At 37.5% G+C, this 22,756-nt stretch overlaps 1 protein-coding gene across 2 annotated transcripts; it reads right to left on the reverse strand.

Moving 5' to 3' along the window:
* Window positions 1–230: 230 nt before the first annotated feature.
* Window positions 231–22,540, reverse strand: RNMT (RNA guanine-7 methyltransferase). Of its 2 annotated transcripts, XM_007460042.1 has the most exons (11): window positions 22,478–22,540; window positions 19,790–20,248; window positions 17,249–17,384; window positions 14,035–14,160; window positions 11,201–11,316; window positions 9,973–10,154; window positions 9,282–9,446; window positions 6,189–6,306; window positions 4,893–4,994; window positions 3,938–3,971; window positions 231–563 (listed from the first exon to the last, which is right to left on the reverse strand). In XM_007460042.1, exons 2-11 carry the CDS (start codon window positions 20,204–20,206, stop codon window positions 526–528), a joined length of 1,434 nt encoding a protein of 477 aa, XP_007460104.1. In that variant the 5' UTR covers window positions 20,207–20,248; window positions 22,478–22,540; the 3' UTR covers window positions 231–525. The 2 variants fall into 2 exon arrangements, with proteins under 2 accessions (XP_007460104.1, XP_007460103.1); XM_007460041.1 differs by lacking the exons at window positions 231–563; window positions 22,478–22,540 and having other exon boundaries at window positions 3,882–3,971; window positions 19,790–20,250.
* Between the last annotated feature and the right edge of the window lie 216 nt (window positions 22,541–22,756).

Here is a 22,756-nt window from a genome sequence, read left to right on the forward strand (position 1 = left end):
TAAAATTTAGTTTTAAACATAATTTTAGCAATATATATTGAGCACTTACATTCAATTGTACAGAACGCAATTAATTTAATCTTGAAAAACACTAACAAAACTAAGGAAATAAGCACACACACCTCCGAATCAGTACACTCTCTCACCAATTCTACAACTGCAATAAATTTAATACTGTAAATAAACACTGGACAAAGCAGAGCACTGGCGAAGGAACTCATAGGCTTTAACAAGTCATTTTATAATTTTTATGAGCTAAGAGAGTGGAGGTAAATGGAATTCTTAGAACATTACTTAAAAATAGATTTTTAAAGACAAAGGTCCCGACTCACTCTTATATACACACACAAAGTTCATCTGTCACAGACAGCAAATGTTGAATTTATACACTGTAGTTTCCAGCAGCATCCTGCACGTTGAGAATAATTAAATTAAACAAGGATGTCAGATCTATGGAAGATGGACCATTCAAATCTGTACAAGAAAGAACACAGCTGTTCTGGTGCTACTGCATATGTGATGTGCTCACTGCTGCTTCTCAAATGCAAAAACCAAGTAAATACCTGAAAAGAAAACAAATAAAAGTTAGAGCTTGGTTTCTCACATCCTCAGGGCAACAATCTTGGTCTTGTTCATAATTTGGTGAAAATTCTCAAGCAGCTTTTGAAAAGGAAAAATTCCATTATTTCTAGGAGTTCTTCAATCATTTTGAGTCATACTTAGGCAGATACGGGATCATATCTGCTTACCTGAACACAAATATCCACTTACTGTAATAGTGACATCACAGCCCTGGAGAAAACCAATTTAACAGCTCTAAAAATCTCTACTGACCGTTTGAGGGAAAAAAAAAGTATAAAAGCAAAGAAAATGAAAACTGGAAAACCTTATGATTTAATTCTTTTTACCTAGAATAACTGCACTACTATGAGTGCAGGGGTAATCTAAGTTTGCTACTCAGGAGGGGAAAAAAACCCTAATAAAAATGGTAAGGAACACATACAACGTGCATGTTAAAATTCATCCAATTATCCAGTGGTTGTGTTGTAGGGCCTGGTAAGGAAAGTGAGCCAAAAGCCACATGATAATCGACAGTCCCAGCCCCAAGAGCACTCTCCCTTAAATAGGTTTCCGGTTTTGATGTGTTCACTCAAAGACATCTAAATGCATCTATGATTCCCTATTCTGAACCACACTGAAGTTCAAACTTATTATATCTTCTTTTAAGATACTGATAGATTTTATGATTATGAAAACAACTGAGAAGACAAATCCTCAAAACATCACAAAAATGTTCAGGGTGGTCACTAGAACATTCACCCAGCAAGTCGAGATAAGAAGCCACGTGATGAGGAGGCCTCGCCCCTTGGGTCAACTGTAGAACAGGGGACGGATGAAGGACAGCAGACCACATAAGGGCCTCTGAATCCTCGAGTCCTCGGCCTCTCCAACCCAGCCTGCACAGGAGCACCACGGCAGTCTCCCCTAACATCATTCTGGCCATGCTATTCTTTACTCATTCTCTAGCTCCTGAGTCTTTTAGGAGAAATAAATATGGCTGGCAGCAGAACAGACAGATGGGGAAAAAATAGGCAGGGTGATCATCAATACTGTGAATTCTTCTTGAGGGGAAGGAAGCAGAGCAGCCTAAAGCACTCACTGGCAAGTCCTGAGGCTCAGGACAGGCTGGTATTGCTGAGCTTGCCGTGCACTCCAAGTGCTCTTTCTGCAGCAAACCCTGCCAAACCCACCCCAAACACATCTATACCCACTGCAGATAACCTGGCAGTCCTGACCTGCCTGGATCTAGGGTCATATAAAACCAGCGCTTAATTTCAGATCAGCAATGAATAACTTTCTCTCCTTTCTAACTCAAAAATTCTGGAAGTCTTACTAATTATATAAAACACCTTCTGTGCCAGCATTTCAACTGGGATTTAAACAAAAGAAACTTAAACCACTTCTAAAAGCAGATCAGCAACAATTCTCTTTTCTTCCACATTTAAAGCATCTTCTAGAGGAGCAGCAGGCTCTGGTAATACGAGCTAAATGATTAGACCAGTAGGAGTCTAAAATATAGCTTCTTAGACTGTGGCACCAGCCCACAAAGCCCTCCAGGTTAGAAAAATGTAATTCATCACAGGGCAGATGGACCCTGACGCACTGATCCTGGCTGCCCTTTGGCTATTGTTCCTTTCCTATTGCTTTTCTCCTCTCTAACCCACCTCTTCTTCAACTGTCTGGGGGCATCTAATTCTTCACTTGTATATTACTGCTAAAGTCCATGTTTAGTATAAAAATACAGTGCTGGGCTTCCCTGGTGGCGCAGTGGTTGAGAGACCGCCTGCCGATGCAGGGGACACGGGTTCGTGCCCCAGTCCGGGAAGATCCCACATGCCGTAAAGCAGCTGGGTCCGTGAGCCATGGCCGCTGAGCCTGCGTGTCCGGAGCCTGTGCCCCGCAATGTGAGAGGCCACAACAGTGAGAGGCCCACGTACTGAAAAAAAAAAAAAAAAAAAAAAAAAAAAAAAAAAAAAAAAAACACAGTGCTGATCTGCAGCCAGCACCACCATCACGACCTTTGACCTAGGTCATTCTGTTACACGGCACTTTGGGATTGGTGGGACATCTAAGGTAGTTGGCATATCTTCACTCCAGGGAAACCAAAGAAATGTGTCGGTTTCTGCACCTATTTCTACGTTTGTCAGAGATTACGTCTCTAATATCTTCCAATACCATTTCTACCGAGGTCACCAATATTCTGAAACTGGCTCAAAGTATGCCTTCTTCCCTTTTCCTCTCTCTCCAATTCAGCAAGTCCTAAGAATTTTCCTTTCCGTGGGTGTCCATTAGGCCATGGCTGTGAGTGTGGAGCACCTGGGCTAGCTCTCTGACCTCAGCCAAGCTATTTGCCTGCTTTCCTATCTGTGAAAAGAAGACAGAATTAATAGTAGTCTACTGACAACGCTGTGAGGATTAAATGAGGCATAACACAGGAAAAGTTTTGAACAGCGACTGGGCCCAAGCTAAACACTCAGTAACATGAACTATTATTATTTTCCAGATTTCACTAGTTTTTATTAAGCTCTCCTTCGTCTGTTTTCCCCATTACAGGAACTGCAGCATGTAAAACAGTGTGCCCAGAAGTCACTGATTTATGTCTGTTTCTTCTATTGGATAGTACACTTCTGGAAGGCAGAGAGGTGACATTTATTTTTTTATCCTCCAAAGCCCTTTCATAGATCTTTATGTAAGTTAATATTCAAAATGTTTATCAAATGGGTTATCTCTGATTACCCTTGATTTTTCCTTCAACATAATCAACAAATATTTAACCAAAGAGTGGGAATTACCTTTTAAGTCATCAGGGCAACCATATAAGGGTACCACCATCCTGGCAGGGAGGCTCTGGGACTTCACAGACTGGCCAGGCCTCTGACCTCTCCTCCAAAGACAGGTGCCTCACTTCAGAATGTCTCTATGTCATGGCTGTTCCCAACCACACACCCTCTAAAACATCCTGCTCAGTGCTGCTTCACGAAATGTTCTAGTATTTATTATGACCTCACTGTCAACACCAGAGAGGCCAGAACCAAATAAAATACACGGAACTGTTCCATAAGCCAAAATTTCCAGCAGAAATGTAAGGTAAAGACGTCAAATACAGACGGCTTCATAGTAACAAGTAGACAATGAAAATGTTTAAGAATGCTCGTCAACGTTTACGTTAAGGAACATCCTGCATGTTTTTTCTCTTGGCACTAAATAGCCGTGCAAGATGGGGAATTAGACATTTACAGGAATTTTGTGTATAACACAATCACCCCCTCACACAAATTAATATGTGTCAGAAAAATTCTAAAGTTTTCAGATTTTAACAATCACTTTGAAGCAATTTTTGAAAATGTCAGTAAATCTACACTGATGATATACTCACTTGTAGCTTCCCATTCTGATTTACTTAAGGTTCCCTAAAATTTAAAAAAAAAGAAAATTTCAGATTGAATATGCAAGTACATATATACTTCTCAATAATGGGCAGAGGTCTCCAAAACCCTAACTTCATTATAAATACACATATAATTTACTGTTAATATTATTGTGATCTGAATATAAAATAAATCAATGAGATTAACCTTTAATGCCATCTTCTCACCACTTTTGCGCTCCTGCCAATTCTCTAAACCACTGATTCTCAACCAAAGGGTGAATCTGCATAAAGAAGGTATTCGTGTGTAACTGGAAAAATTATCTAGCTTATATTTTTAACTTGGAAAATGGGGAAAAAAAAAAAAAAGGCCTATCTTGAAACATCTAATAACACTGCAGGAGGGAATAAGATTTTTGTGTTTTTACAAAGGAAATCACAAAATAAAGTATGTATCATACAAAGGAAATAAATTGTATTTAGTGATGTACTTGCTACTTTGCAAAGGCACTGAGTAACAAGATATACAGTGGCAAGTTTAGTAACTAATATAATTTTGAAGAAGTGATAATTATGTAGCATTCATAATTAAGGAAAATGTGAACTTCCACATAGAAGTCAGAGAAAATGAAGATGTAATTTTTCCCCATCTAAGTTCATAAGCCCCTGAATTTTACCTATGGAACACCACGAGTCAGTAGTGTCCAGGTAAAGATACAATGGTATAGCAAGAAAACTCTCAAACCAAGCCTATAACTTTTCTCCCATCCTTATTTCCTCCATTTTCAGTTCGTTAAAGTATATTTTATTCTATATTCTACAGTTATAAAAAGTTATCACAACTTAGGGGAAACAGACTACTGTATCTGATTTGTAACTCAGTGTACTCAAGTATTATAAACCAGTGAAATAATTTCCTAAGTTTCCATTTTTCTATAAAGCATGTTAAAAAATAAAAACTCACCAATGGCAACCTCACTTGACTGTTCTTCATGTACTTTGCTGCATGTTCATAGTCATCCGCCTTCTCAGATGCAAGTTTGGAATTCTCGTTTGCAGGATATGGCTAGGGAAGCAAGTGAAATTCCTAGTTGAGACATTACACTGAAATTTACAATTCAGAATTAAACACACAATCACTGAAATAAAATAATTAAGACAGTAATCTTTAAGTATTACTTCAGGAATACAAACTACACATACTTTTGAAATATGAAAAAAAAAGGAGTGAAGGGAATCCTCTCTGAACAAAGCAGCTGCCATGGTCAACACTGAGTATGATCAGAGTATCTACAATCACAGAGAGTCTACACAGGGACTGAATAGCATCCTGAATTGCCACCAAGGACCACTGGCTGCAAACACCTTTACCTCCCTGACTCCTGGTCAAAGGCTTTTTCTGTTACGACTCTAAGCTGAAGGAAGTTATCAGAAGGCCTAAACATTCATTTGAACATTACGGTGACTTAGCAGCCATGGAAGTATGAACAGCAACTGGAAATAATACAAACGAAATGCTCAGTCAACAGAACCTTGGGAGCTCCAGAAGAGAAGGAAAATATCCAGCCTCCAATACAGGTCGTCTCCATATTTACATAAAATCTGAAGAAGGGCCTCAAAACAACGCTGTTTTTAAAGGTATGCTGGACAAATGTTTATTCAAATTACTTTGAGCACTATTTTTAATTCATCTTAACATCTCTTTATACTACAAAGTGCTTTGTAATGCATGTAAATAAAAACAATGAATTACACACTCATGTAGCAACCATCTGCTCTGTAAAGGTTATATACTCTTTTAATTCCTTTCTTTGCCCTGTTACAACAAACTAGCTAGCAAGGAACCACTTTAGATGTACATCTTCCTGAAGAATTTTTAAGAAACTGATCCAGGAATGTTTACTTTGCTATCTTCTTTTTCCCCTTTGTAAGTATCCTACAGTAAGATCAGACATTAGAAATTTAGCTATGTGTTTGCTGTTTAAAAAGTATTTAGTTTTTTGGACTTCCATAGTGGGGAGAGGCCAGGGTGCTGCTGAACATCCTACAGGGCACAGAGCAGCCCCAAATGCCAACAGTCCTGAGGTTGAGAACTCTTAAGTTAAAGCTCTGTCCTAGGTGCTGAAGAGTCTAGAGTTGGCACCAATAAGCTGTGTAACATATAAATACTGAGTGTGCACATGGCCTTGAAAGAAATCTCAGAGACAGCCAAACAAGTTTATTACCACCTGGAATTTTTACACCTTTTCTAAATACTTACCTCCAGGGCCTGCATTCGTTTTAACAGCATTTTATTTTCATTGTTCTTAATCTTTTCCTCATAGAATTCCAGAAATGTTTTTTTGTAGACTAGTTTCATATTGTACTTCTTCGCCATTCTGTCCAAAAAAGATTACTTAATGAAAAGGCTTCCAAAATATTTGTAATTCCACACGCAACAGTAACATCTTCTGGGCTTAACTAAAAACCTTTACAAATTCACAAGAGGACCATGGAAAATGAATGAAGGGCAACACACCACTGACCCGAAGGAAATGTGCAGTTAAATCTCACTGGGTCACAGGGAACTCCAGTAACATAACAGGCCAGGAAATGAAATGAAAGGCTGTGAGATGGGGACCACAGGCTGTAAGGAACACTTTTCTACCAACTCCATTTCATTTGACTCGATCCCTCACAGTGGCATTGAAAATAGTAGCCAACTTCCTTCTTAAAATAGTCTCTTTCATCTACTGGATTCCCTGGCAAGACACACTATTAATTTTTATCCTACATCTTGAACTGCTTCTTCACAGTTTGTTTTACAGGTTTCTTTTCCCAACTTCCAAATGTCATGGTTCTGAAAAGTGTGGCCCAGAACCTTGCTCACTGTCACTCCCTGACGTATACAGCTTGCCAGCAGCTACGGTAGCTCAGTCCTGGCCTCTGCCACTGCACTGCTCCCTAGAAATCTCCACCAGGACTGTCACAGGTGTGCTCTAACTCTCCACCTCCAGGGCTGAATCCCACTAGCCTGTTCTTCTACCAATCTTTGCTATTTCAGTAAATCCATCTAACGATCCACGCCTCCCCCTCTCCATGCCCAGTGTTCAGCACACCACCATGTCCTCTCCGTTTACCTATACAACATACTTCAAACAGGCCCACTTCTGACCCCGTCACTCGCCACCATCCTGCTCCAACACCATCACCACACAGCTGTACCACTTCACTCGTTTCGCTGCTATTCTTACCCTCCCTCAACCAATTTTCCAACTGCAGCCAGATTATGCATTTAGCAGTGCACAGGTCACGTCCCTCCTTCACACCCTTCACTGGCTCTCCAGCACACTTAGGGCACAATTCAAAAGCCTTTAACATGGCCTCTAAGGCACTCATTTATACAGGAGTGCTGCCTCATCTTGAGCCAGCTGGGCCCTGATTCCTTAAGGCCCAGTCACAATGGCTTTCCTTCAGCTCCTTGAACTAGCCAAGCTCTGTCCATCCCACTTCGGGGCCTTCACACATATCATCCCTTACGCCTGGAACACTCTCCCTTCCGGTCTCCAACTGGCCAACTAGACAGCCTTTAGATGTTGACTTAAACATCACTTTTTCCAAGGTGGCTTCCTTAAGTCCTCAATGACATTAGGTCTCCCTGTTATGCTTTGCGTGTGTTATTTTTTCCGAGTGCATTTGCTGAAGTTGATTACTATGTAGCTGTAGACAAAAAAAGGGAACCTGAGGATGATTTCAGGTAACACAAAAGGAGGAGAGGAAGAAAGGGAAAAAGTCTGAAAGGGGACTTGTGAGGTGACAGATGAGGGGACAGAGTGAAGGAAACATTTGCGGGCCACTTGGTTTTGCATGTAAGAGGCATACGTAAGGCAGGAGTCCCTGTAATTAGCATTAGCCCTCCTCGGAAAGACAACATGAGTAAATATAAAAGCCTCTTCTATTCCAGGCAGTTCATTTTCTATCATAAATATCCAAAATGAGCCTTTACAAATGAAACCAAGCTTTAACCCTAAGAAATACCATAATTACAAAGAACTGTGACTCAATTTGACCAATCTGAATAGGTTTGCCATGTAAAAGCTAATTAACGAAATGGCAGAAGGGTATCTCAAAATCCCTATGCATTTTCTGATTGTCTCCCTGAATGAATACCTGTCTTAATAAGTAATTTAAAAAATTTAAAATATTAAAGTGATACTTTATGACTTTATATGTTTATAATCATTACGCAATATAAGCAGAAAAAATTGCTAGTGTATGCCTAGCATTTTTTTAAAAAAACTTTCATTTTATTCTGTATCTTTTGGTGTATACTTAAATCACCAACTTTGTCAACACCAAACACCAAGCTAACATACCAAACATATAAAACAACATACTAAAAATGTTTAATATTTTTCTTTCATAAAGTTGAAGAGCATAACATTTCCCGTTTGCTAATTATAAGGAAAACGTGATATAAATTTTTTAATTTTATAGTTCATATTTATAAATCGTGCATAGTATTTTCCGTGTTTGGTCACATGCTACTTCATTTTCTCATATTATTGTATATAATTTTTATGTATTGTAGAACTCCTGAAAATCCTACACCCATAATTTTACAAGCTGCCTGAGCTGAGACACAATTCAAATAATCACCAGCCAAAAATAAGTAAAAAAATAAAGCTCTTCCTCTTCCTCAGTTAATAAAGGCTTTGTTTTAAAAAGAAGGAAATGCAGTTTGGTCAGCTGTGACATGGCCTGCATTTAACTGGACTCTTCCACGTTCCCTATCAGGGAGACCCCCAAGACCAAGAAAAGGCCTTGGGGCCTTACCTGAAACCCCAGCTTTCCCTGTGCCTGTGGTTTGCCAGGACTCCTAGGAATTCAGGTGCATGAGTGAATACATTCCTGAATCAGTACTTTATTATTGCCACTGCCCGTGAGACAGAGGCAATTTCATAAGCTATAGCGAAATATAAAACAACTTTTAATACCTATCCCTGTCAAAAGGAGGATCTCTACTTTGGGAAGACTCATTTTATGTTACCAAAGTACCAGCAGTTACTTAAAAACAAGTCTTTTGCTATTTATAGTGTCAGTTATTTTCTTCCACGACTTACAGGCAACAGGCTCCCTTTCTTGCCTACAGGATGAAATAATTCCAGGAATAAAAGAAACTAAATGAGTAAGGCTGCAAGAGACCTATGCCACCAACCCTGGATTTGAAGTTACTCTTTTTTTTTAAATAAGGCTATACTTCTTCTTAGGATCCCACTTAAAATAAGAAACAAACATAAATACTGATTTTTTTTTCTTTTTCTTTCTCTCTTATGCAAAAAGAGAATAGTTAACAGATTAATGACATTCTTACTCATTTAGCAATGGAAAATAGACCAAGAATTCAGGGACATCCACAACACCTTCCAAGTTGAAGTCATATTTGCAGCCAAATAAAGGATAAGCTCCTTTCTTCTGAAATTTCACAGTATATATTTCATTTCCAAATGATTCTGTTTCTGAAGCTTCAAGGCGTCTTCTATAAAAGTTATCCCCAAACCAAAACAAAAAGATTAAATTTGTTATTAGGTCAAATTTATTTTGATCAGATTAAATATGGGAGGGGGACACACACATGATGCAATTTCATAAAGATTAGCTTTTAATTGGATTTGAGCTACTTTTAAGAAGTGATACACTAAAAGATCATTAACAATCTCACTAATAAAATTATGCTGGAAGTAGGTTTCACTATCATGACAGCTGGTTAAGTCCCAATGCCTCACATCTGATCTGGAGTTTGTCTAGCAATACCACCTCTGGCTTTTTGGCTGGAAGTAACATCAGTCTCCAACTTACACAGAAAGATGTTTTAAAGGTTCATCTGCAAATCTAACTTTTTAACTTAAAATTTGAGTATCTACTCAAATACATTATCAAAGTGCTCAGCCCTTATAAGATCAACATGGCATGTTCTATAAACTTTACTCCTAATAAACACTTGCTACTCTAAAATAAGCTTAATTTTGAGTATTTTATAAACCACAACATATAAAAGTACTTACATCAATTCAAAGCTATTGGGAGTGGTACCAATAAAATAGCCTCCAGGGCTCAGTCTTTCACATGCATTTCTGAGCATGACGTCAGCCTGCTCATAGGACTCGAATGAGTAATGGCAGACAAACTGACAACTGCAGATGTCAAAGCACATTTCTGGGTCACCAAACTTATCAATCAAAAGTTCCTGAAACAAATTAAAATGGGTCAAGACTTTGAAGTTGGCTGCAACATAAAAATTTAGTGAATTAATTTCTAGAATTAGGATCCTTAAAAGTAGACATGACCTCCCACCAACCTACCCTTTCTCATTACATATCATAAAGATCATAATAAAAATGTTCTTTCTTTCTGATTCAATAGAATTTGCTTCCCATTTTCATAGTAATTTTAAAAACTAGAGATTCTGAAATAATGCTAAAAAATATATCAAACATGACATTTAAAGGAGTTGAACCTTTAACTGGCTTTACTTGAAAACTAAAGTAAAATGATGTTGAACAGTAACTTGGGTTTAAAAAAAACACAAAACTGGTCTTTGGGACATTTTTTACTTTTTAGGCTGCGCCATGCAGCTTGCGGGATCTTTAGTTCCCCGACCAGGGACTGAACCCAGGCTACGGCAGTGAAAGTACTGAGTCCTAACCACTGGACCACCAGGGAACTCCCTGGGACATCTTTTTAAAATGCAGAAGTGTTTTTAAAGGTTCCAACTTTCTAGCACTTTTCCTTCCCCTTTCACAACTGCAAACAAAATGTGTAGGGTTACAGGTATCTATAATAGTTCAATGAGCTAAGGAGTCAGAAAAGAAATGTTCAAGGGGGGGACTTCCAAGCATTTCGAGCGCCTCTATAGTCTTGAACTTCAGCCGTTAAAGAGATTTGGAAACAGGTGTCACCAGACTGTGATATGTTGGGAAACCACACAAACAAATTACAAGGTAAACAAAATGAAGTGCAGATCTATTTCAAAATACTAGAAAATAAATCGTGTCCAAACAGAGAAGCAACAAATGATTTCCAAAGTAAAAGTATTAAAAGCTAAAAATTCCCAGAAGCATTCACTGGGTCATTTAAGGAAATTTATCATTAATGGAATTTCTAGTTGAAACTGAAAATCCATGTCCTAAAGATTTTTAATGTTTCAAAGCAAATTTTTAAAAAATGAGCTGATTTTTAAAGCAAACCATTTACTCATACTAAAAATATAAAAACAGACAAAAAAATACATACCTTTGAACAATCAGCAGTTATAAATTCTGCACTGAAAATATATTCACTATCACGACAACGATTTTTCATGTCCTCGTACCGTTGCTGACACTGTTTGACAGAAACATCAGCAATATCTGGAAGGGGGATGGGTATTAGTAATGTCAACAAAGGCCCACAGAGTTAAAACGGAAATGCAAAAATGGCACAAATCTAGACCTTCATCTCAACTTTTAAACTTTGGCAGGGAATCTAGCCTTAGAAAAGCAAAAAGGTTCTATTTCCTTCGAAACAAAAGAGAAGAAAGTCTTTTGTTCCAATGGAAATGCCCTCTTATTTTTCAAAAGGAATTAACCACTTTCTCAATAGGTACTGACAACAGAAAAGTTCTACCATGATTTTTAAATGCTTATTCAAAGTTAAAAGCAGAAAGTTTAAATTCCAATTTGGATTATAAAACCTAACACTATATGCCCAGCTCTTTTATAGTTTCTTAATAAAATGTTATTTGCCTTTTCCCAGTGTTGAGATTTGCACTGCAGGTACAAAAGCAACGGTGGGTACTTTGTCATGAATACAAGGTAGGGGCACCAATGGTACTGGTAATACTTGATATATTCTTCACTGCTATAAGCCAGCACAGAAAGAAAAAAGGGGGAAAAATCCAATTTCATTTAAGAATGTCCTTGATAAGCAGTAAAAATTAATTTTATGAAATCTTCAAAACATTTCTGCTACATAACAAAGTCTGCCTGAACAGGACTGGTGTGACTGCGCTGTAAGCTGTACTGCCCACTTTTTTCACACAAAATTGTTTCACTTAAAGAACCACTGACAGACAAACTGGTTATTCAGACTTTGTAATCTGGCAGACCTTTGTCTTCATAGTGAAAAAAATGAGCCTGTCAAAGATGTTAAAAAAAAAAAAAAATGAGCCTGCCATTTCATGAAAACTATGGACTGTATTTGTTACCAATGATAAATTTGAGCTTTCAAGTGAAAGTTCCAACTCTGACAAACTTGTATCTACCACCACCGGCTGGGCATCTTCCCAATACTTAAGACTTTTCTGACCGATGGTGATATTAAACAAATGTGATTTCCTGATGTCAACATTTAGAAGATTTGCATAACTTTAGTGAACATTATTTTCCAAATATTACAAAATCTTGCAGGGCGAAGTGCAAGACAGACCAATGGATTTACATATAACAGAACACAAAAAGTTCACCAATATGGTTTCAGATTCCATGCCGTAACTAACCTTTAAAGGAACTACCACTTGCCGAATTTTGATGTAGTATCAAAGATGAATATCCTCAATTATCTGAAAAGGCTATTAAAATACTCCATTTCACAACTACTCATTAAATAAAATAACACATCAAAACATGATGCAGAAACAGGTGTGAGAATCCAGTTGTCTTCTATTATTCCAGACTCTAAAGGAATTTGCAAAAGTACTTTTAAAATGCCAGTCTTCTCACTACATTTTATCTGTAATAAATATTTTTTAAATTCTCGGTTTTAATTTCTATAATCAACAGATATAACCACATATGCAAAAGCTTTCTGGGGTCCTCAATCATTTTTAAGAATGTACTGTGGTCATAAAACCAAAAACTTTGACAAGTGCCGATTTAGGCAATACTACTCCACAGGTGGTGCTGGGCACTTCCCACAGCAAGGAACATGACATCATCTTGTCCCTCTTCAGGGTTAAGACTGACCAGCAGATTCAGGCACTTGATTCATCCAGTTAAGTTCCTATCAACTTTTCACCTAATAGCTTATATCTATTATTTTACCAAGCGTGGAAAAATTTATTCATCATGATTTTTCAATAAAGAGGAATTTCTCTTTTCAACCATTTGGTTACGTTGAAATATGGTTTATACAGGGTTAGAGAAGATAAATACTCGCCACCTCCTCCCTTAGTTTATGAATTTCAGAATAATGAGTTAAGTTTCCTTGCTCCCTCCAAGTGTGAACAATGAGAAATTTTCCCTTTATTTCATGTTTCAATCCACTGTAATCACTGTCTTTTTTTTTTTTTTGCCGTACATGGGCCTCTCACTGTTGTGGCCTCTCCCGTTGTGGAGCACAGGCTCCGGACGCGCAGGCTCAGCGGCCATGGCTTACGGGCCTAGTCGCTCCACAGCATGTGGGATCTTCCCAGACCGGGGCATGAGCCTGTGTCCCCTGCATCGGCAGGCGGACTCTCAACCACTGCGCCACCAGGGAAGCCCCTCACTGTCTTTTTAAAATAATTAATTAATTAATTAATTAATTTATCTTGGCTGCGTTGGATCTTTGTTGCTGTGCGCAGGCTTTCTCTAGTTGCGGCGAGTGGGGGCTACTCTTTGTTGCAGTGCACAGGATTGTCATTGAGGTGGCTTCTCTTGTTGCGGAGCACGGGCTCTAGGCACATGGGGTTCAGTAGCTGTGGCGCACGGGCTTAGTTTTAGTTGGTCCGCAGCATGTGGGATCTTACCAGACCAGGGCTCGAACCTGTGTCCCCTGCACTGGCAGACGGATTCTTAACCACTGTGCCACCAGGGAAGTCCCTTGTAATCACTCTCTTTTTTAATGAAGAAACTATCCTATCTTTGACCAGTGAAAGCCTTTCAAAGTTTGTGCTTCAAACATGGAGTCTGACATGACTCCAATCATCCTTGTTTTTAACACCATCAGTAAAGTCTCATTACTCATTTTAGAAAACACCCATCTCATGTCTAGCCCCCAGACATCTTGTGGTAAGGTATTTTGTTATTAGGTCCATAATGAGATCTTTCTTATTTACATTTACCTGACAGACCACAAATTATTCTTTCCCATGCCATTATCTGTCTTACCAGTACAAACTAGCTTGTCAATTCTTCCCTTTTTCCACTTGAGCAAATCTCCACCTTTACCACATCCCAGGTCCAAAACAGTGATATCACGTTTTTTTTTCAGTCGCACCTTTTCTAAAAATTCTCCTAAAAGAGAAAATTAAGTCATAATAAATGATCTCTTCTCCATTTTTACTAAAGCATAAACTGGTACCCCTAATAACCTACTAACTTCTGCCTGACACGTACAGTAAGTCCCCTACATACAAACTAGAGAACTTTCAAAGATGTGAACGTGTGTTCGTTATGTCCAATCACGTAAGTTAGTTCATGTGCCTGGTGTACACTGTCACATGCATGTTCTACAAGTGATTGTGCTTTTATGTATTTTACGGTACAGTACTGTACAGAGTACAGTAGTACAGTATTATTTCAAGCCCTGAAGGTCCAGAAGCTATTGTAAAAGCAGTGGTGATGTAGCTGGTACTGCTAAGAAGCGCAGGTTGTTGTACTACTGTACTTTTCAAGGAACTGTACTATAAGTTTAAAAATATTTTATGTTTGTTTTTTATGTATTATATGTATGAGAAGTTATGATAACCTATTGCAGTATAGTACTATAAAGCAATTGTGTTAGTTGGGTACCCAGGCTAACTTTGTCGGCCTTACAAACAAATTGGACTTATGTACGTGCTCTCAGAACAAAACTCGTTCTTGTGTAGGGGACTTAGTGTAATATAAACACATTCATTTATGTAATTAATTCATAACTTCTAGAAAATATTTCAAAATTTGACTAAGAGTTAATTAACTTGATCCTTCAGCATTAAAGATGAAAGAGTATGTGTCTGGTATTTTAGAAGCTAAGACAGGTTTTTGAAGGTTATTTTCAGAATTTGATTCAACATTAAATAGCAAACATTTTATTTTTTCTCTCTCATTTTATTAAAAAGAAGTTTAATTGTACAAAAAAGCCATATGACCTTGGTGGGTCAATAGCAAACATTTTAAATTGTAATTAATACAAGAATACCCAACACTTGCTCATGATAAGAAAAAAATTATTCATAATTTTTTGTAGTTCTCTTTCCAAAGCTAAGTGTTTAGCTTATTATACACGTAATAATTATGGGATCACAAGAGACCTTGGTTTTGATAAAAGATGTCAAGCTTACCTCTAAACTAGTCAAAAAACTATACATACCTCTTAATTTTCCTATCATCAGAATTCTTAAAAACTCTGAAATAAAAATGGAGTCTTTTATCCCAATCTACCAAATCACATTAAGATCCAACGAATAACATTAGCATGTCCCTTACATCAATAGCCAAATGGTTCAAACATAAGTTAAAGGCATATTAATATTCTTAGATAATGAAATATTCAGCAATTCTAAAATTGGGTAAAATACTGAATCCTAGATCTACTCTTCCTGTCTTTATCATTCTGAATTTAATGTTTTCTATTTCTTATGTGTACTGCTAGAATATCCTGTATAAATACTTCTGCCTTTCACTGTCACAGAAGTACAAGTGTTCCATATTCAACTTTCTGCTACGAATCTTAAAAAAAAAAACCAGCATAAAATATAATACGGAAAGATTGAAAATAAGAATTATGAAATCTCTTTATTTCCACATAAGATTAATGAGAGGGGAAATCTTCATGAAACATTATTCAAAGATATCTTTATCACATTCAAGCATCGTACTCAACTATCACTAGCTATAAGCAGCAACAAGGAAGCGAAAATGAATGACAAAGAATGGGTGTTGAGAAGAAAAAGAAAAAAGGCAGCAAGGGAATTTGGCACAGACCACACTGATTACAGCAGGACCAGAAAGACAGGTGCAGATAGCAAAGCACCCATTGAGAAAGTTGCTGGAACAGCTGAAGAAGAAATAATACCATAAATATGCTGAGAGATAAATTTTTGCTAAGTCTGACATATGTGTTTTTAAAAACTACCTGTTTCCCTGTTTATAAAAATAATACAACTAACAATGTGAAAAGTAGTGCTGAACTTAAAAATATTTATTCAATGAATAAATACATGAATAAACAACACATTAGGAAAAATACTCAATGATAACTTATCTGCATTACTGAGAATGATGAGGAAAGGAAGAGAAAAACTGAAAAGAAATTAGGAACAGCAACCAAAGATTACGAGTATAGAGTAAAAATGCCATAATAAGTAACCTAAATAAATAAATAAATAAATAAAAAGAAGTTCGTTTATTCATTTACCCTGGCTGACAAGTAGCAGAGTCAAATAAGTCATATTTTTATAACAAAGAAAAATATTAAAATGTGTTCGAAATAATGAGTCTAGTTCCCACTCCTGACACTTCTCAAAATGGATAATTTATCTTTTAAAATTACTAAATTATCGTTAAAACTAGTAGAAAGTAGCCATAATTAGCACTTTATTCTTTTCAGTGTAAATATGAAAGCATTCTCACTTTTTCTGAGGTTGGCTTTTAAGAAAACAAAAACAGAAACCAAAATTTAAAAAAACCTTTTTGTGAAAAACTCCAAAATCTACTGGCTTTTAAAAATTCTCTAATCTCAGGTAAGTGACTATTTAATGTACTTGATACACAAAGCAATAAATATATTCTGAATCATATTTCCTCTACTGACTTCCATTTTAATATCAAAGGTGAGTTTCCAGAGATAAAATGCTGTCTAAAAAGCTGAATGTCTTCATCAATCCTCAAAGTAAACTTTATTTCTCCCCAGAAGAAAAAACAAGTTCAATGGACAATCAATACACATGATCACCTTTACCAACTCATTAAAGGCCTAGAGATAAAAAATCATGGCACTGCCCATTTTCTTGACCTAATGGAACCCAAATGTTTAATTCAACAATATATCATTGCTCCAAAACTATTAGAGTAAAATAGATTATTTAATAGCACTAGGTTAGCTTGATTCTAAATGTAAAAGCACGCTGCCTTCTGAAAGCCTGATTAACTCATCAACTTAATATTAATTAAATACTCATTGCTATCTTATGTAGTCAATCATAAGTAAATACGAAAAAAATTTACCTAAAAGGCTTAGTTTTAGTTCTGGCTCCAGTCTTATAAAGCCAAGCTTTGATGATTAAATGAATAGTAACTAAAGACCTAGTAGCTTTGTGTATGATTAACCATTTGGGGAGTAAAAAATGAGACATAAGCTGAAATTAAAAATTCAAAACTATAAATCAAAAAACAAACATACCAATGAGGACACTTTTCATCCAATTATTAAAGTTTCTTAGGTAAAAAATTCTACTTTGGCTACGCTTCTCCAAACCAATTTCCTGGAGTTCGTTGTAGTGAGCGGCCACTGCTGAGCTGTGTCCTTCTTCCAAGTTCTGAAAATAAAAGAAATGAATAAAATTAAGAAGCTGAACATGAAAAAAATTAGTCTAAAAGAGCATCTGACCTATATACGGATAAAATACTACTGAAATTGGTAAACTTCATTAAGCAATGGCATAACCACAGAAATCCTAATTATAATCACATGGAAGATTTTCCCCTGTTTCCTATTTTTAAAAACATCTCCTGATTTAAAAAATTTTCATCTTGATTTTCATCTATAGAATTTTGGTGTTAATGTATTAATAAAACCAGTACTCTCCCAGAGTTCTGATTTATTCAATTCAGTAAATGTCAGTCAGTGGATGAAGTTCCTACAAGAATATAAAATAGAAATAATACATTTATTATATTACTATAAAATTGTTGTGGGCATTAAGTGAGATAATATACACAAAGAGATGGGAACTCAACAGGCTATGTTCAGTGTCAGTGATTTCTATTATTTGCTATTAACCTAATTCAAGTTTCAATTTGTGCTCTCTATCTAAGACCCTAAGCATTCTGCAAAAATGCCAGGAAGGTAAAGGGCTTCAGATCCCCTCACTCCCCTGCTCAACCAAAGTGTTTCATCTCACATGTAAAATAGGTAAAAGGCTTATGATTTTCACTTGAAAAAAGGGTTCCACTGCTAGTAAAAGTTTAAAAACTACATTTATGATACAAGCTCCTCTCTGTTACAAAGATTTGCATTCCACCAATGACAAACATGTGGCTTATCTGCTACTTTCTTCCTGAGGAGTGATGGAAGAATTTTACTCATTCATTGAGTAATCCAGATTCCAACTCAGATCCCGCCACAATATAGTATTCCCAGATGAAAATGACTTGCTATCCCTTGTTTTATAATATTCTTGCTAAATACCAGGCTTAGCTAAAATTGTATGTAACTACCCTAATAAGAAGTGGAAACACCATCGTTTAAGGAATTACATTAAGAAAAGAATGTAAAGCTGGGGATCATCTTGATATTTATCATTGTAAGTGATAATCTCAAATACTTCAGACACAAAAGAGATGAACACCTAATTACAAAGGAAAAAAAAGAGGATGAACACTTAATTAAAAGAAAAAAAAGAGATGAACACCTAATTAAAAAGGGAACAAAATGAACACCTAGTTAAAAGGGAAACAAAATTTAAAAATTAATTAGGAACACCTAATTAAATCATCTGGACCTTACACTGTTGTGTTTTTGAAAGTACTAAGAAAAAGCAAACTATAAAAACTACCTTTCAAGTTTCTAGTCAAATAAGATTTCCGAAATAAGATAAAAATTATCTCATTAGCAGAAGTTGTACCTACATAGAAAATAACTACATTACAAGAGTTAAAACCCTACTCTATCTTAAGACGATGTCTATTAAAAATAGAACATTCCTACAGATGGTCAGAAAGCACATGAAAAGATGCTCAACATCACTAATTATTAGAGAAATGCAAATCAAAACTACAATGAGGTATCACCTTACACAGGTCGGAATGGCCATCATCAAGAAGTCTACAAACAATAAATGCTGGAGAAGGTGTGGAGAAAAGGGAATCCTCGTACACTGTTGGTGGGAATGTAAACTGGTACAAACTGTACAACCACTATGGAGGTTCCTTAAAAAACTAAAGATAGAACTACCATATGATCCAGCAATCCCACTGCTGGGCATATATCCAAAGAAAACCAGAATTCGAAAAGATACATGCACCCTAATGTTCACTGCAGCACTATTTACAGTAGCCAAGACATGGAAGCAACCTAAATGTCCATGACAGAGGAATGGATAAAGAAGATGTGGTACATATATACAGTGGAAAATTACTCAGCCATAAAAAAAATGAAATAACGCCACTTGCAGCAACATAGATGGACCCAGAGATTATCATACTAAGTGAAGTCAGTCAGTCAGAGAAACAAATATCATGATATCACTTATATGTGGAATCTAAAAAATGATACAAATAAACTTATTTACAACACAGAAATAGACTCACAGACTTGGAAAACAAATTTATGGTTACTGAAGGGGTAAGGTGGGAGGGAGGACTAAATTAGGATTTTGGGATTAACATATACACACTACTATATATAAAACAGACAATCAACAAGGACCTACTGTACAGCACAGGGAACTCTACTCAATATTCTGTAATAACCTATATGGGAAAAGAATCTGAAAAAGAATGGATATATGTATATGTATAACTGAACCATTCTGCTGTATACCTGAAACTAACACAACGTTGTAAATCAACTATACTCCAATATAAAATAAAAATTAAATTAAAAAAAAGAACATTCTTAAGTTATTAAAATTATGTAAAAAAAAAGGTATTATTTCACAACTGCTCCAGATTTCAATCTGACATATTCCATTATGAATAAAAGAAAATACACTAAAAATACCTTTTGCTTTTCAGGAACATCTTCAAGTTCTATTTTTCTCCTTTTCTGAGTACCATCTCCAGTAGGTTCATCTTCTGGAAAACCATCAGTTTCCATTCTTCTTTTCCTTGAAATGCCTTCATCATCACCAGAACCTTTTTCCTCTGAGGCAATTTCAGCATCAAGTTTTCTTTTCTTGGATGGAGTGTCTTCCCCACAACTAGAACTTTCCTTTACAAGATCATCTTCAAACTCCATTTTTCTCTTTTTTGGAGTGTCTACTTGCCCACAAGTAGGAGCCTTTCCAGAAAGCCCAGTCCCAGGAGAGGTTGTGTTTTCGTTAACAATGAATGAAGACTCTGTTTCTGAATCTATTGATGTTTTTGCCTCTTCATGGGAGATCTTTTCACATTCCTCTGCTTTTGCAGAATTTTCCATTTTTGATTACTTAAATAGATGGTAAAACTTCATGAACTAACACTGGAATGGCAAAATTTTCATATTACTTGTAAACGTAATGTTAAGACTTTAAAAACAATTTAAACCAGAAACTAGTCATTTAATTTCAGCGATCAACTAAGAGTTTAAAAAACCTCATTAAAGAATATTGAAAACAATATTGATATATATTGCATATGAATTTCTGAAAATGCTAATGTGGAAGTACTAATTATAATCCCGGAACACTTCTACAATCTTGTCCATAAAAGTCACCATTGGCATTAAAACTGATGAAGTCGTGGTAAATGAGGTCGGTTCCATTTCTATCTTGATCCTTACCCTACAGCCTTGGTTCCCCAAATGTGCGCTGGACACTGTAACAAACTGATACGGGCACAAGAGAATATTTCAAAATTTAAGGCAAAGGTAGTGACATCTGACATCTGGAAAATATCACATATACAGCTTCACATAAAGCATAGTTTTAACTGAGTAGATTGCACTACATTTCTTTAAATGACACCAGAACCTTGTGAAGCTGAGACTGGTGGTACCACAGAAAATCAGTGTAAAACAGGAAACGAAGTTGATGTCAAATCCGATCTCAAGGCTTGAGAAAATATCCAGTACTCAACAGATGTACATATTCCACTAGTATGCATTCGTGGTTAGCTAAGAATTAAACACAATTTTTTTTCAATTCGTGCATTATTTTTAAATACAAAGTTGTTAGGACACGCTTATTAAATTGTTTGGACTAAACTATTTGGTAAGGGAAACTGCTAGGTGTATCTTTTGGCCTAGGGACACTGAAAACCAAGAATAGAAGAAGTCTGGGAACCTACAGTTGACTTCTAAAATCCTTACTTCGTAATGGGTGTCAGAATTAGGTAGAAAGTGAAGAAAGTAAAAATGGGTGGACAAGAAGTTTCAAGACCCAGCCTGCAACTTAATGATCATTAGTCTCTTTCAAATGTTCTTAAGCCTATGTGTGAAATGGGAGGGGGAGAAAAATAAGTGAGCTATTTATTGGACAGGAATTTATTAAGTCATTCAACAAGTTGAGTGAACGCCTACTACAGAGAAGCTCAATAAGACACTATGTGGATTAGTCTTCAGGAAGTTTACAGCTGATATACTATTAAAATGGTAGGCTGTATTATTCAAACCAAATGGAAAAGAAAAGGTAAAAGTCCAAAAATCAGTGAGATTCAGCAAATTCAGAACCTGAAAATTATGAAGGGGGGGGAGTGTTCCCTGTAAAGAAACAGAATAAGAAATAAAGTCGCTTAATGTAATGGGTAAAAACAAGTCACTCTAAACCGGGAAGGGTTACAAGGGATATTAACTTTCACTACCCAAAGTTTGAGGTAACAAAATACCAAGACCTGCCAAAACAGGAAGAAATGAATCAGAGAGAAAAAAATTACCCAGAAATGTAATTTTATGAATACTGCTTAAAATGATTATCTAGTAAAACTATCCACCAAATTATCAAGTCCCTATCCTCTCCTCCCTACCATTTATTTCTTAATAAGGAAATAGAAACTGGTTTTAGTTTCAAATAAACCAATGTAACTTATCTTTAACTATAAATAATTTTAGCTGTAAATGTAATATCTAAATTCATAATTGGGAATAAAAGTTAATTTTATTTATATTTATCTGTGACATTTCCACAGATGAGATGGTCTAAAGACAATTCGGTCAGAATAAACGACACGGATTTCCAAACGAACCCGGAGATGGATAAGACTGAGGCCGAGCGTCTAAGGTGAACAAAGAGTACGGTCCAGACCCAAGAGGGCTGTCCTTCGGAACCCTCGAGGAAGAACTCAGGTACAGAGTCGAGAGATACACAGATGCGCATGAACGACCACACCTGCATCTCGGTGACCTGCGCGGCAGTCACACCAGAGGTTTCACGGGAACCGCCGGCCCGGGGACTCGAGCTCAAGCAGGTGGGCTCCACGCCCAACCCGCCGGCGGGCCGGGTCTCCTCGAGCCCGAGGGCGCACTGAGCTGCCCCAGCGCCGCCCGGCTCAGGTTCCAGTCCACTACGCAGGCCAGGAGGCCGGCCGCTCCGGCTCCGGCAGCCCGGCGGGCCTGAAGCCGCTCTAGGGCCTCCCGAACCCGGGCCGGCTCTGCGCGGAGGGACGTCAGCGCCCACGGACCCGGCACTGCCAGCGGTCTGAGGGCCTCTTCCACCGGGGCGGGCGCGGTTACACACAAAGAGTACGAAACCCAGCGTTGCAACCACACACTCACCGTCCAGCTATCCGCGACTCTGTTTGCGGAAGCGACTCCGCGCCACGCGCACGCTGTGACGCCACTTCCGGAGAGCGCGGGTCACGCGTCCCGGAACCCCGAGTCCCAGCTTGCTGCGCGCGCCGTGCTGAGGGCGCCGGCAAGAGCGGTGCGAGCCAGTGGTTGGTGGGGCTGGTGTGTTGGGCGGGCGGGCCAGAGGCCGGGTCGCCTGAGCACGCGGATTTCGGCGCCCTGACCCACGCTCGGCTGGTGGCTCTGCGGAGGGACACAGCGGGGGCT

Source organism: Lipotes vexillifer, unplaced genomic scaffold (genome assembly GCF_000442215.2).
Source record: "Lipotes vexillifer unplaced genomic scaffold, Lipotes_vexillifer_v1.1 scaffold987, whole genome shotgun sequence".
Classification (NCBI taxonomy): Eukaryota; Metazoa; Chordata; class Mammalia; order Artiodactyla; family Lipotidae; genus Lipotes; species Lipotes vexillifer.

Excerpts from the sequence above, each read along its gene's own strand:
- RNMT (XM_007460041.1), bottom strand. The coding sequence starts at position 20,206 with ATGGAAAATTCTGCAAAAGCAGAGGAATGTGAAAAGATCTCCCATGAA. Across the intron at positions 4,995-6,188 it reads AACGAATGCAGGCCCTGGAG|CCATATCCTGCAAACGAGAA; the intron begins GTAAGTATTTAG and ends TTGCTTCCCTAG. Across the intron at positions 3,972-4,892 it reads GTCAAGTGAGGTTGCCATTG|GGAACCTTAAGTAAATCAGA; the intron begins GTGAGTTTTTAT and ends TTTAAATTTTAG.